The sequence below is a fragment of the Neopsephotus bourkii genome, unplaced genomic scaffold (genome assembly GCF_033783945.1).
Source record: "Neopsephotus bourkii isolate Nb327-2 ecotype Australia unplaced genomic scaffold, CSIRO-AGI_Nbou_v1 NB_39, whole genome shotgun sequence".
NCBI lineage: Eukaryota > Metazoa > Chordata > Aves > Psittaciformes > Psittacidae > Neopsephotus > Neopsephotus bourkii.
The window spans coordinates 1,235,351-1,249,930 of NW_026900556.1; the positions used below are offsets into that span (position 1 = coordinate 1,235,351).

General features: G+C 63.5%; 1 protein-coding gene across 1 annotated transcript in view; it reads left to right on the plus strand.

The window, feature by feature from the left end:
* The first annotated feature begins 3,057 nt into the window (after positions 1–3,057).
* The window catches only part of LLGL1 (LLGL scribble cell polarity complex component 1), a 363,828-nt gene continuing 352,305 nt past the window's right edge, over positions 3,058–14,580 (plus strand). The window contains exons 1-23 of the mRNA XM_061346731.1: positions 3,058–3,175; positions 5,323–5,420; positions 7,485–7,566; positions 7,664–7,779; positions 8,121–8,279; positions 8,358–8,520; positions 8,594–8,729; positions 9,595–9,649; positions 9,743–9,900; positions 9,983–10,200; positions 10,281–10,348; positions 10,656–10,809; positions 11,164–11,268; positions 11,406–11,698; positions 11,781–11,934; positions 12,006–12,159; positions 12,266–12,549; positions 12,744–13,008; positions 13,104–13,215; positions 13,292–13,386; positions 13,512–13,635; positions 13,741–13,820; positions 13,957–14,101. Coding sequence (XP_061202715.1) covers positions 3,095–3,175; positions 5,323–5,420; positions 7,485–7,566; positions 7,664–7,779; positions 8,121–8,279; positions 8,358–8,520; positions 8,594–8,729; positions 9,595–9,649; positions 9,743–9,900; positions 9,983–10,200; positions 10,281–10,348; positions 10,656–10,809; positions 11,164–11,268; positions 11,406–11,698; positions 11,781–11,934; positions 12,006–12,159; positions 12,266–12,549; positions 12,744–13,008; positions 13,104–13,215; positions 13,292–13,386; positions 13,512–13,635; positions 13,741–13,819 — 3,153 coding nt within the window. The 5' untranslated portion in view covers positions 3,058–3,094 and the 3' untranslated portion in view covers position 13,820; positions 13,957–14,101. The remainder of the gene's footprint in view (positions 3,176–5,322; positions 5,421–7,484; positions 7,567–7,663; positions 7,780–8,120; positions 8,280–8,357; positions 8,521–8,593; positions 8,730–9,594; positions 9,650–9,742; positions 9,901–9,982; positions 10,201–10,280; positions 10,349–10,655; positions 10,810–11,163; positions 11,269–11,405; positions 11,699–11,780; positions 11,935–12,005; positions 12,160–12,265; positions 12,550–12,743; positions 13,009–13,103; positions 13,216–13,291; positions 13,387–13,511; positions 13,636–13,740; positions 13,821–13,956; positions 14,102–14,580) is intronic.

Consider the following 14,580-nt stretch of genomic DNA (forward strand, 5'->3'; position numbering starts at 1 on the left):
AGGCGTTTGGATCCCAAACTGCAACCTACCTGGAAAGCTGTAGCTCTTAATACTGGTGATGCCCATACCTGTTCTCTGTCATTGGCTGTGTTGGGCTTCAGCTCAGGCTGGTGCCATGCATCTGGTGTGAAGAAGTCCTCCCCAGACTCATGCACAGACCTGACCCCGTTGGCTTTGTTGTATCTGTTCAGTCCAGTCACGCAGTCCCACCTCCTCTCCATCCACCCACAGTGTGTCATTGGTGTAACCTGCTCATCCCGAAACTGGGAATAAGGCTATGTTCAGTGTGACGATCCCATACACCCACAGCCCAGACTGGGAGAACTGTCTGTCTTAAGGAAGGGGGGAGAAAGTGGGGTCTGTCCCTGCTTTGGTGGGTTCCATCCCCTCAGTTCTGCAAAGAGCAGGAGGCATTGGGGTCTCTCACTGTTAGCTGCGTCTCTTGGAGGCTCGGGATGGAACTAAAGCTCTAACATCCATGGAGTGGGCTCACTGTGCCCATGGGAAGGGCTGTTTGGTGGCTCTAGGAGGTGAGCTGCAGGCAGAGCTTGGCTTGCCACATCTGGTTCCACGCTTGCCGAACCCTCATCCAGATGGTAGGAGAGAGCTGTAACTCCCACAGGCTTGGCTCATCCCAAGGGATCACTCATGGGGATGGGCATCCAGCACCACCATGAGCCACCATCCATTGGGATGAGCGCCCTGACCTCTGGTTTTGAAGCCATTGGTACCAGCGCTCACCCCATGGATCAGAACGCATTGAGGAGGGCACTGGGGGGGGGACCCCATCAGCAGCAGAAAGTCTTTTACCGGCCCAAAGTGATCCCTTTCCCAGTGGGAAGGAGAAATCCTCAGTTGAGAAGCATCTCAGCTTCCTTTTCCCATCCCCACTCCTTTTCCCACCCCTGCCCACTCTTCAAGTTCTGACGTTGAATTTTAGGCTTTTCTCTTTTTTTCCTAAAGAATTTAATCCTCCCCCCCCCTTTTTTTTTTTTGTTACAAATAACAAGAAATACAAAAAAAAAAAGAGAAGTGGCAATATTTTTTTTCCGGAAGCTTTTCCTAGGAAAAAGCCGGGGTTTGTATCAAAGTTGTACAGTTGAGACGTTTGGGATACGAGAAGTACTGTGTGAAACGCTGTAAATGGGGCAGAGATTATTTTCTGTACAGGCTGACAAGGTTGGGGGGGGGGGGGAATCGTTGGGATTCCCGTTGGTTCCTTGGGAAGGATCCGGTTCTTCGCTGGTGGGGGTTGGAATTCCACTGTTTTCATGGTTATTCCTTTGGGTTGGTTTTTTTTCCCCTTGTATAGATTGCTGCATTAATTGAATAAAAGCAGAAAGCATCGCTCGGGCTCTGTGGTGGTGCCGGTGGATGGGAGCCGTGTCCTGCTTCCCCACAGCAGGAATGGGGCTGTGGGAGCTGATGCTAAATTAAGGGAGTCCCCGTCTCCCCGCAGGGATGGGGCGGCCAAATGGAGGCTGTCCCTCCTGTGCTGCCCTAGAAAGTGGGGATGGGGTTTGCTGCCTTCCTTCCCTGTTCCTGCCTTTCCTTCCTTCGCTCCTTTCCCTCTTTCCCTCCATTCCTCCTGCCTTTTTCCTTCTTTTCCTTCCTTCTCCCTTCCCTCCTTCCCTTCCATTCCCCTTCCCTCCATTCCTCCTTCCTTCTTCCCTCCTTCCCTTCCTTCTCCCTTCCCTCGTTTTCTTCCTTCCCCTTTACTTCTTTCCTTCCTTCTTCCCTCCTTTCTTCCTCCCCCCTTCCTTCCTTCCTGTCTTTTCCCTTTCACTTCTTCCCTCCTGTCCTTCCTTCTCTCTTCCCCTCCTCCCATTCCCCTTCTGTTCATTCCTTCTTCTCCTTTTTCCCTCCTTCCTTTTTTTTCTTTCTTCCCTCCTTTCCTTCCTCCTTCCCTTTTTTCCTTCCTTCCTCTTTATGTCCTCTCCTTTCTTCCTCCTTCTCTCCTTTCCTTCCTTCCCTGTTCCCTCCCTTCTTCCTCCTCCAGTTCTCCCACCTCAGGGACCAGGAAGCAGATATGGACACTGTCCTCCTGCAGCTCCCATATTACTTGGTCCCCAGGTATCCCCAGCACCCCTTGGGGGCTGCATTCCCCTGTACTTCATCCTTGCATGGAGCCCCTCGTCCTCCCTGTCCTCCTGCAAGAGGAAGATGGAGATGGACATGAGGGGATGGCATGGCTGGATGGGGTCTGCCCGTCCTCTTCCTGAGCTCCTCCCTGATCTATGTCCTTTCCATCACTTGGTTTCAAGCCTTGGGGCTGTCAGCGGGGGCAGACCCATCCATCCATCTATGAGCCCATCACCAGGGCATCAGGTCAACCCCCCCCTCAGGCCATTTTCCACCCCAAAAAGCTGTGTCACTCCAATGTGGCATCACCCCAGGACCGATGTTAGTCAGCAGGGAGGGGAAGCCCTGCCCTGCCTTGGGTTGACTCACCCCAAAGTGGGGTGCAGGGCATGGTTTTCCCCTCACTGTGGGGACAATCATGGTGATGGGGCATGGATATCAATAGCAGGGACCAGCAGGATGCTGAGCGTGGTCCCTCTCGGCGCGGATGCATCCTGCTGGACAAAGACCCCATAGCTATAGAGGCACTGAATCCAGGGCTCCCTATGGATCAAGGAGCCCTGTGACCATGATAAACACTTTGGGAATACCCTGCCGGTCCCATCCCCATTTTCCCATGGTAAAAAGTGGGAATTGGCTTCAAACCTCCCCAGTCCCAACACACAAAGCACCCATAGAGGGCGCCTCCGCCAAAGAACTACAACTCCCATCATCCCCCCGCGCCAACGCATGCGTAACGCCGGTAGGCGGGCCCACGCCGCGAAGACGCGCTCTGATTGGTTGCGACCCTTTGTCCATCAACCCCTTGCGCCCCGCCCCGCCCCGCCGCGGTGGTGCCTGCCCCGGGGCTCGGCGCGCGCGCACCGGGGGACCCGGGATCGGGACCGGGATCGGGATCGGGATCAACCACCGGGGACCGTTCCTTATAACCGGTTACCGGGGGAACCCCCCCCCCTCCCGTATCCCGCTCCGGTACCGGCCCCGCCCGCCCCTCCCGGTACCGTGCTCCACCATGATGAAGTTTCGGTTCCGGCGGCAGGGTGCCGACCCGCACCGGGACCGCATCCGGCACGACCTGTTCGCCTTCAGTAAGGTGAGGGCGGCGATGGCGGGGGAGGGGGGGTACGGGAGCACCGGGAGCTACCGGGGGAGCGGACGGGCAGACCCCGCTCCCATGGGAACCGGGGAGCACCCCCTCGGGGATGGGAGCACCGCGACCCCCCCCGTGATGGAGGGATGCAGGCAATGGGGGTATCCCGAGGGGGGGGATGCACCCCCGGCGTGGGTACCGGCACCCCCCCGGTGCGTGGCTGCGGGGTGCCCGTCTCCCTTGGGGTGCAGCTGGCATCCCTGCCTCGCGGTGTCCCCCTCCCGCACCCCCGTATCCAGCCGCTGCCCTTTCCCTATGGGTTCCTCCCAGCCTCGCTCATTGGCAGCGGTGTTTTGGGGTGCATCCCCGGCTGCAATGGGGGGGGGTCAGGTCCTCACCCCGCCCAAGGGTGGGGTATGGGGGGCTGGACCCTTGTGTCAGCGGTCCCGGGGTCTCCCTTTGCACCCCAAGGATGTGTCTGTGGGGGGAGACCCGGGGCCCAGAGCTTGGTCCCCCACTTGGTTTCCTGTTTGGGGGGGGGCATCAAACACCCGGGGGGGGGACCTTGACAGCCCTTGGGTGCAGGATCCATCCATGCCCATGGGTGCACCCCATCCCGGGACTCCCATGGTGTTGGGACCACAGCAGTGGCAACAGCCCCCGGCTGAGCCCAGCCCGTGCCCATCCATCCTTTGGCAGCATCCTGGCATCGGACGCTTCCCTAAAGTCGTGGTGGGGACGGTGGAGGCACCCCCAGATCACCTTGGGCTGGGATGTATTGGGGTGCCCCACGATGGGGGGGGTCAGAGCAGCACCCACCACCCCAACACATCCCTATCCCCCCCAGCCCCACTGCTATGGGTGAAGGTCCGGCCGGGACACACACCTCACCCCGTGCAGAGCCCCCCAGTTCTAGTAGGGATGATCCCACATCCGCATCCCGCCCAAGCAGCCTCCCCATAGGGTCTGCATCCACCGGGACACGGCAGGGGGGGCCGGGATCAGCCCCTCTCCATGCAGCCCAGCGCGGGGGCCGCCGGCTGCCCACCTGCCTCCCATTAGCGGTTGTTTTCCCTCCCGAGCTCCAGCAATCCCGGGATCTGCTGTGATTTGGCCGGGAGCGCGCCTTGGCCGGGGCCGGCACAGGCGGCCGGATGCAGCCCCGCTGCCGGCTGGGAGGAAGGGCTGGGGATGGGGGGCTGCCAGCGGGTCCCCCCATGGGGATGGGGGTGCAGGGAGGGCAGCGCTGTGGGGCTTTGCTGTCGTTGTCGTACTGGTGTCCAGCCTGAAGCATCCCTGCATCCTCCGGTGCAGCGCGCATCCCGATGGGATTTGGGGTGACGCTGCATGGGGCTGCCACATAGACCCACAAGCACCCATTAATGGCACCCCCCGAGGTACACTGGGACCCTCTGGATGGAACAGGGATGTTGCCACGCTCCTAAAGGTGTCCCTATGGAGGGGAACGGGAGCCAGGAGGTGACGGTGGCTGTGCCAAAAGCTGCCCCAGACAAAGGGATCAGGTCAGGATCCGGCCAGGCTGGCTCCGGCGCCCTCCCTATCATCCCATCGCGCCGTCACTGCTCAGCCAAGCTGCCCTCGGGGCTGCTTCCCCCCCCCCATTGATGCCCTCACTTTAGGGTGTCCCCTGTGTCCCCCCATTGCCGGCGTGCCCAGGCGTGCCATGGATGGCCAGGACTTCCTTGGGAAGGTGCCTGTGGGCACACGGCTCCGGCAGGGACATCCCCGGCACCGGTGGGTCTTGCTTGCCTGGTTCTGCCACCCGGCACCATGGACCCCCAGGGATGGTGCGGTGGGGATGAGCTGGATCCCACTTCCTCCTAGGGCTTCCGCGCCTTGGGTATGGATGGGGTGAAAGTGGGGGTCCCTTGCCCAATGGGTGCAAGCTCAGATCGACCCCAGCCCTTGGCTTGGCTGGGTTTTGGGGTGTCAGGTGGGAACGGGGTGAGCAGCGTTGTCCCCCTCCGCAAGGACCGCATTGGTGCCACCTTGACGAGGCAGCATCCTCATGGCCCATCCCGGGGTGAAGCTGTGGCCGGTGTGGGATCAGAGCCATAGGGGTGAAAGTTGGGGGGGGGGGGGTTTGGGGTGGGTGTCCCCGCTCTGACCTGCCCGTCCCCCCCTTGCAGACAGTGGAGCACGGCTTCCCCAGCCAGCCCAGCGCCCTGGCCTACGACCCGGTCCTGCGTGTGATGGCCATCGGCACCAAGGCTGGGGCTGTGAAGCTGTATCCTTTTCCCACCCGGAGGGCAGGAGGTAAGGACCGGACCCCCCCCTTAGCCCTTCCCATTGCACCGGGGACACGGCCGTGCTGCTTGCCCATCCCTCCAGCTGGCTCTGGCAGCGAGGGGGTGACTGTAGGACCACCGTGGGAACCAGCATCCCGGCTGGCATCCCATCCTCTTGGGGGGGTGCATCCCGCTGTTATCCCATCGGGCTGCCATCCATCCATGGGGCAGCGGGGCCTCCGGCCAGCCTGGCGCCGGGGTGAGGGGCAGTGATGGGCGCTGATCCCAGTCCCGGGGGGGGACTCACTCACACTCACACACACACAGAGGAGGACGCGGGGCCAGACCGGGCTTTGTTGCCGGCGGCGTGCAGGAGCCTCAGAGCGGCGCTGGCCGGCGGCCAGGCCCAGGCTGGATGCGGCCGCGCTCGGGGGCCCCGCGCCGCTGGAATGCGGGGTGGGAGTGCAAGGGGGGGGGGGGTGCGGCTGCGCCTGCAGCAGGGTCAGCATTGGGGGGGGGCATCTCATTCCCTTCCCCCCCCTTTCCCTGTTGTGGTGCTGCCCCCCCCCAGCACAAAGATGGCGTGGGGAAGGGGGGGTTTGTGCTGCCGGTGCCAGCCCGGCCGCGATGTCACCGGGTGCTCCGCTCGGATGCTTGGCTCTGGAGCGCTGGATCCAGCCCTGCCCCATGGGGTTGAAGCCCTCCGTGGACCATGAGCGCGCTGTGGTGCATGCAACATCCTCCGTAGGGGGGGTTTGGGGGTTTGGGGTTCCCCTGCCGGTGAGCACCCGGCCCTGCTCTGGTTGCCACCAGGATGGTGGAATGGGTTGGGTTGGAAGGGACCTTCAGTGGTCATCGACTGATCCAGCCCCCCCCCTGCAATGAGCAGGGAAGATGCTTCTGGAGGCTCCCAGGGCCAGGCGAGGCAGCAGCCGGAGCTGGCCTGACTGGTGCTACTGGTTAGTGGGGGCACCCATGGGTGCTCCCCGAGCTGGGATGGGTGGATCCAGCTGCAGACAAGGGGTTTCCACTGCCTGGGGCATCTCCTGGGGCTTGGACACCCATTGCAGTGAGCCGGTGTCACCGGTGCTCCCGTGGCACCATTTAGGAAGGGGAAAGCCCCCAGGATGGCATCCCCCATCCGTGCAGCATCCAGAGCCCTGTGTGTGCACCTTGGTCTCCCCACATCCTTTGATGCTGCCCGACAGCTCCTGCCTGTTGGTCCAGGCAGAGCCGCTGGGCTGGTTCCTTGTGCTGGGTAATGGGGGGGCAGCAGGAAGCGATGCCCCTCTGTGTGCAGCCTCAGTGCAGCGCACCGGTAAAGCACTGCTATGGGATGCTGGTGAGACCGGGGAGCACCGTGCGGGTCCTGCCCCGGTTCCTGCCGAGCGGCGTCGCCGGGACCAGTCTGGTGAGTGAGGCCGTGCCAGCGCATGCCGATCCCCACCCTGCGCTGCGCCGGGGCTGCCGGGGCTGCCGGCGCCTCTGCTCCGGAACAAGGGAGTGGTGGAGGGCAGGAGCCGGCCGGGCCCTCGCACACCCACGGAGGCCGCGTGCCGGCCGCATCCTGACCCGCGGCGTTCCGGTCGGAGGCGTTCCGGGGCATCCCAAGCAGGGAGAGTGCAGCAGGGGCTGGAGCGGTAGGGAAGGGGTGATGGGTTTAAGGTTAAACAGGGGGAGCTCAGGTTAGGTCTAAAGAAGCTCTTCCCTGTGAGGGTACCCAGAGAAGCTGTGGCTGCCGCATCCCTGGCAGTGCTCAAGGCCAGGTTGGACACAGGGGCTTGGAGCAAGCTGCTCCAGTGGAAGGGGTTGGAACTGGATGAGCTTTAAGGTCCCTTCCATCCCAAACCATTCTGGGATTCCATAGTGTTACCAAGGCTGGCTCCAGCATCAGGGATGCTCTTTGCGTCCAGGATGCTCACCTGGCTCTTTACAGAGGCATGGGGCTAAACTGCTGACAGACAGTGGCCTGAGGGGTGTGTGTGTGTGGAACTTAGGGGTCTGTGGGTTCATTTAGGGCGGGGGGGGCCCTCCTGTCGTTATTCCTTTAACAGCCCCCCCAGATACGGCACGCCAGGCGTGGAGCTGACGGGCTTGCACAAGGAGACGGCCACCGTCACCCAGCTGCACTTCCTCCCTGGCCAGGTAGGGATGCATGCATGTATGTGTGTGTGTGTCCGGGGGGGGCAGCTCCCCTTGTCCCCCATCCCACCCCATTGTCACTGTGTGTGTGTGTCCCCAGGGATGGCTCCTGTCCCTGCTGGATGACAACACGCTGCACCTCTGGGAGGTGTGCCAGAAGGATGGATGCTCCCACCTGGAAGAGACCCGCAGCTTCGGCCTCCCGGGGCGCCCAGGGTCCGATAGCACCGAGTGCTTGCTTGTGGTGGTGGTGGGGGGGTGTCTCCAGTCGCTCCCCTGCTGCTGGCTGGGAATGGCGCGTGGGATGCTCCCAAGGTCTCCTCGGTGGCGCTGGTTTATCTGCTGGATGCTCCTGTGATCCCAGCCGGGATGGGATAACGCAGCCCTGAGCTTTCCATAGGCGCTGGCAGGGCACAGGGGTGATAACGGCTCTGGTTGCTTTAGTGCTGAGGTTCTCCTGTGCTGATGGGGATGCAGCGCTGAGGAAGAGGAGGTTTGGGGTCTCTGCTGCTCCCCCATCATAGGGCTGACACAGCCCCCCCCATTCCTCCCTATAGGTGCTCTCCTGGCATCACCCGGGTGACTGTGGTCCTGCCCACGTCCTCCAGTGCAGTGGCCTGCCTGGGTACCGAGGGTGGTGCCATGTATTTCCTCGCTCTGCCCACGCTGGTGCTGCTGGAGGACAAAACCCTCTTCCCGGATGAGGTCCTGCAGAGGTGAGCCCTGCACCCCCTGCACCCCGTCCCCATCGCTCCCAGCACCCCCTGACCCCCGTTGTGTCCCCCCCTGTGCAGTGTTCCCGATGAGTATCGCTGCGGGAAGGCGCTGGGACCGGTGGAGTCCATCCAAGAGCATCCGCGGGACAGCAGCCGGCTCCTCATTGGGTACAGCCGGGGGCTGGTGGTCCTCTGGGAGCAGGGCACACGCGTGGTCCAGCACCTCTTCCTTGGGAACCAGGTACTGGGGGGGGCATGGCCTTGTGTGTGTGCCCCCATCCCGGGTGCTGAGCATCCTCTGTGTGCCCCTGCAGCAGTTGGAGAGCCTGGCTTGGGAGCAGAGCGGGGAGAGCATCGTCAGCTCGCACAGTGATGGAGGGTACATGGTGTGGGCCGTGAGTGGTGCCGGACAGAAGACCCAGCAGCCCGTCATGTCCACCATCCCCTATGGTATGGGGTTAATGGGGGAGACTAAGGGGGGTTTGGGGGCTGATGGTCCTGTCCTGGTGTTGCTGCTGCAGCTCAGGGTTGGGATCTTTATCTGTGCGGCGGGATCCGGACAGGCTGGATCCATGGGTTGTGGCCAATGGGATGAGGTTCCCCAAGGCAAAGTGCCGGGTCCTGCACTTGGTCACAACAACCCCAGGCAATGCCGCAGGCTTGGGGCAGAGTGGTTGGAAGCTGCTCATGGAAAAGGAGCTGGGTGTGTTGGTTAATGACAGCCCAACACGGGCAGCTTGTGACCAGGCAGCCCCCAGCATCCTGGCCTGGATCAGCACCAGGGCAGGGATTGTGCCCCTGTGCTGGGCATTGGTGATGCTGCACCTCGGATCCTGTGTTCGGTTCTGGTCCCTCACTACAAGAGAGACATTGAGGGGCTGGAGTGGGGGCAGAGAAGGGCAATGGAGCTGGTGCAGGGCCTGGAGCACAGGGGTGATGGGGAACGGCTGAGGGAACTGGGGGGTTCAGTTCAGGCTCAGGGGGACCTGATGGCTCCCTACAACTGCCTGATGGAGGATGGAGCCAGGAGGGGCTGGGCTCTGCTCCCAAGGAACAAGGGATGGGACAAGAGGAAACGGCCTCAAGCTGCACCAGGGCAGGTTTAGATGGAGCTGAGGAACATTTCCTGCCCCAGAGGGTGCTCAGGCATTGGAACAGGCTGCCCAGGGCAGGGCTGCAGTCACCATCCCTGCAAGTGTTCACACAGTGCGGAGACGAGGCCTCAGTGCCATGGGTTAGCGGTGGCCTTGGTGCTGGGGCTCTCACTGATGCGGAAGGTTTCCTCCTATCTCACTGATGCAATGATTCATTTCAGGTCCATTCCCTTGCAAAGCCATCAGCAAGATCCTCTGGCGGACCTGCGAGTCGGGGTACGTCCCTGCGGCTGGTGCTGGGCACTGGGGGTGCGGGGAGGGCATCCTGCAGGGGCTGACGGATGCTGCTTCATCCCCCCCCCCCCCCAGGAACCCCTTCATCATCTTCAGCGGGGGGATGCCGCGGGCCAGCTATGGGGACCGGCACTGTGTGAGCGTGCTGCAGGGCCAGACCCTGGCCACGCTCGACTTCACCTCCCGAGTCATTGACTTCTTCACCGTGCACAGCCCCGACGTGCCCGAGGGAGGTAGGCACTGATGGGGCGGCCTTGAGTGGGTGGTGAAAAGGGGGGGGTCTCCATTAGCAGGAACCATCTGTGCCCTCCCCAGGCTTTGAGAACCCCCGTGCCCTCGTGGTGCTGGTGGAGGAGGAGCTGGTGGCCATCGACCTGCAGACCCCGGGCTGGCCGAGCATCCCTGCCCCGTACCTGGCGCCGCTGCACTCCTCCGCCATCACCTGCTCCTGCCACGTCTCCAATGTGCCCCTCAAGCTTTGGGAGAGGATCATCAGTGCCGGCGAGCAGCAGAGCCCCCGGCTCTCCTCTGCGGTGAGTAGGGGGGGGTATCAGGATGCCCGAGCCCCATGGGATGGGCTGATGGGCTCCATCCCTCCCATCTCTCCCTCCAGGCTTGGCCCATTGATGGGGGGAAGAACCTGGCGCAGGAGCCTACGCAAAGGGGGCTTCTCCTCACGGGGTGAGTGGCCTGGCAGTGGGGAGGGGGGCCTGGGGAACCCCACATGTGCCCTTAGAGGAGAGAAGTGGGACACACACACAGACACATCCTCACCCCATTCCTGCAGTGGGGGAATGGGATGGGATGGGTTGGGCTGCCCCGTCTCGCTCCGCTGCCCCATTGCTCATTGATGGCTAGGCAGGAGTGTGTCACCCTCTGCCCCCCCTTACCCCCCCATCTGCCAGCACACAGGCAGCCCTTGTTAGCAGGCAGATGTCAGGGCCCTGCGCTAACAGGGATCTCCCCATGCCCCCCCCCCCGTTCCCAGGCATGAGGACGGCACGGTGCGGTTCTGGGATGCTTCCGGGGTCTCCCTGAAGCCCCTCTACAAGCTGGGCACCGCCAGCATCTTCCAGACCGACTGCGAGCACAACGACAGCCTCAACCAGGCGGCCGAGGAGGAGTGGCCGCCCTTCCGCAAGGTGAGCACCCCAGCACCCTCCTCTGCACCCCCCCAGCACACACAGCCCCATAGAGAGGATGGAGCCATCCCGGCATCGCACCGGGGATGCCTCCCTTCGTCTCGGGGCGCAGCTGCTGTGTGACGGCCACTGGGGACAACAAGGGATGCTTGTTCCACGTGCCCTGCCTGTGGGTCTGCACCAGTGTGGGGTGGGGGGGGGAATGGGATACATGGGGACAGACATGTCACAGGCATCATGCCCAGAGCAGCCCGTGCACTGCAGCCAGTACCCAGCTGGTGGCGGGGGGGGGACATTGGGGTGCCCCATAGAGGTATCAAGGTGCCCAGCCCCACAGTCCCTTTCCTCCCATAGGTGGGCTGCTTTGATCCCTACAGTGACGACCCACGCCTGGGGGTGCAGAAGATCGCTCTGTGCAAGTACACGGCCAAGATGGTGGTGGCTGGGACAGCGGGGCAGGTAGGGCAGAGCGGGGTCTGACCCCCCCCACAGACCCTGCAGCCCCCCATGAAGGGCTCTTACCCATGGGGTTCAGCCCATGCAATGCAGCAGGGTGGCCGTCATGGTGCAGGGGGTTCATGGTGTCCCCCCTGCAGGTGCTGGTGATGGAGCTGAGCGATGAGAAGTCAGAGCACGCCGTGAGCGTGGCCACCGTGGACCTGCTGCAGGACCGCGAGGGCTTCACTTGGAAGGGCCACGACCGGCTGGCCCCAAGGAACGGCCCCTTGCCCTTCGCCCCTGGCTTCCAGCCCAGCGTCCTGGTGCAGTGCGTGCCCCCCGCCGCCGTCACCGCCGTCACCCTCCACTCCGAGTGGAACCTGGTGGCCTTCGGCACCAGCCACGGCTTCGGGCTCTTTGACTATTACCGGTGCAACCCCGTCCTGGCCAGGTATGGGGGGGTGTGGGTATCACGGTGCTGGGGACCCCCTTAAGGTGATGTCTTGGGTGCTGAGCAGCATCGGTGCCCGCAGGTGTACGCTGCACCCCAACGACTCCTTGGCCATGGAGGGGCCCCTGTCCCGCGTGAAGTCCCTCAAGAAGTCCCTGCGGCAGTCGTTCCGCCGCATCCGCAAGAGCCGGGTGTCGGGCAAGAAGAGGCTCAACGCCGGCAGCCCCTCCAGCAAGGTGGGTATGGGGGGAGCGGGGACCCCCCCACATCCCCATGGGGCAGGGGCTGATGCCTGCACCCCCTGCAGGTCCAGGAGGCCAACGCTCAGCTGGCGGAGCAGGCAGGGCCCCCCGAGGTGGAGATGACGCCGGTGCAGCGCCGCATCGAGCCGCGCTCCGCCGATGACTCCCTCTCCGGGGTCGTGCGGTGCCTTTACTTCGCTGACACCTTCCTCCGAGACGGTGAGGGTCCCCCCGGGCCTTGGAACCAACCCCCCTTTACCCTAGAGCTGTGGGTCTGGCTATGGGGAAGGGGGGCTCTGATGCTGCTGCCATCCCCACCCCGCAGCTGCCCACCACGGCCCCACGATGTGGGCAGGGACCAACTCGGGCTCGGTGTTCGCCTACGCCCTGGAGGTGCCGTCGCAGGAGAAGTTCTCGGAGCGGGCGGTGGAGGCGGTGCTGGGGAAGGAGATCCAGCTCATGCACCGCGCGCCCGTGGTGGCCATCGCCGTGCTGGACGGCAGGGGGAACCCCCTGCCCGAGCCCTATGAGGTCTCGAGGGACCTGGCCAAGGCTCCTGACATGCAGGGGAGCCACTCCATGCTCATCTCCTCCGAGGAGCAGTTCAAGGTGAGCACGGGCACCAGCATCCAGAACGTGTCCTGTGGGTATCCCCATCGCTCCGGGTGCAGGGATGGGGATGGAGGTGACCGACCGGGTCCTGGAGCACCCCATATGCGTGTCATTATGCTGGTGATGCTGCCCGTAGCTAAAGGCTTCCACAGTGGGAGCTGCTCAGGCTCCTGTCCCCTCTCACCCCGCAGGTCTTCACCCTGCCCAAAGTGAGCGCCAAGACCAAGTTCAAGCTGACGGCCCACGAAGGGTGCCGGGTGCGGAAGGTGGCCCTGGTGAGCCTGGCGAGCGCCAGCTCCGAGGAGCGCCTGGAGAACTGCCTGGCCTGCCTCACCAACCTGGGGGACATCCACATCTTCACCGTGCCCAGCCTGCGCCCGCAGGTCCACTACGGCTGCATCCGCAAGGAGGACATCAGCGGCATCGCCTCCTGCGTCTTCACCAAGCACGGGCAGGGTGAGGGCCCCAGTGCAGCTGCTGCGGGTGGGCCTCGGTGTCCTGCTGCACCCCATGGGGGTGTTCCTGAGGCTCCTTGCTCTTCCCTGCTCCAGGTTTCTACCTGATTTCCCCATCCGAGTTCGAGCGCTTCTCGCTGAGCGCCAGGAACGTGACGGAGCCGCTGTGCCGGCTGGAGGTCTCCCGGCTCCAGGACACCTGCCTCAGGTAGGACGTACCCCAGCATCCCCATAACCCTCATCCCATGGCTCCCGCATTAACTCCTCCCTGCCTTGCCTTCCAGCAACAGCTCAATGGCAACGCCGAAGCTGCCGCAAGCCAATGGTACCCACGTCCCGCGCAGCCCCGAGGGACCGCACTCCCCCACCAACAGCGACCGTGAGTGGTGATGCTGTCCCCGCCATGCACACCACGGCCTCCCCATCTCCCCGCCATGCACGCTGTGTCCCTATGGACCTCACCCCGTGTCCTGGCAACCCTCCCATCTCCATGTGTCCCCAAAGGGTCCCCCGAGGAGCACCCGGCCGCCTTCTCGCCCAGCTCCATCGACTCCCCCAACAGCAGCATGGAGAACCCGCTGGACACCACCGGGGACATCACCGTGGAGGAAGTGAAGGATTTCCTGGCGTGAGTGCGATGGGAGCGGTGTAACCGGTGCCCGTGGTGCTGCCACCGGTGCTGGTGGCCCCTGGGGGGGTCCTTGGGCTGCCTCTCACCCTGCTTTACCCCCAGATCCTCGGAGGAAGCGGAGAGGAACCTGAGGAACGCCAGCGAGGACGAGGCCCGGCCCACGGGGATCCTCATTAAGTGAGGTGCGTGCGGGGTGGGTGGCCCCACACCATGGCTGCAGCCCCATAAGCTCGGACCCCCATCCATCATAATGGGGCTGGGATCCCTAAAGGGGGAGCATCATCTCCATCCCGTTCTCAAGGGCTGCATCCCCCGCAGGCAGCGCCAGCCTCCCTGACCCATCTCAGTGCTCGGATTCCCGGGATGCGCGACTCGACTGGACCCCCCCGAGCCCCCTCCCCATGTAACGTAGACTCGTCTCTTCTCTAACACTTTCCTGCTCCCCCCTGCCCGGCCCCCAACGGTCCCGGTCCCCTCCGGGCTCCGTGGTGCACAGGACTCTTCCCAGCGTGGCCGGGGGGGGAGATCCCGTTCCTTTTTGTACACGTTCCATGGCTCCAGAGCCCCCTTCCCAGGGGGATGCTGCTGCTGCTTCCCCGGCTTCACGGGGAGGGATGGGGTTTGTGGACACCCCCCCCCCCCATATCCCCTGGTTTTGGTCCATTGGGAAAGTGGGGGGCCGGGAGCCCCCAGGCAGGGCCCTCCCATCCCCTGGTCTGTGTTTACATGCCCGGCTCCCTGCAGTTTACAGCCCCATCCCCAGCCTGCAGCAGGCTCCATGGGACACCCCGGGACTGCCCCGTTCCCAGGGGGATCCCAGTGTGGACCCCGTTGCTCCACGGTGGGCACTGGAAGGCTTAAGCAGCCTGGGGTGGGTGGTTGGGGGGGGGGGGTCACAGGTGGCCTTTTTCTCTTAGTGGCTTCTCCAAGGGCTATTCTCCA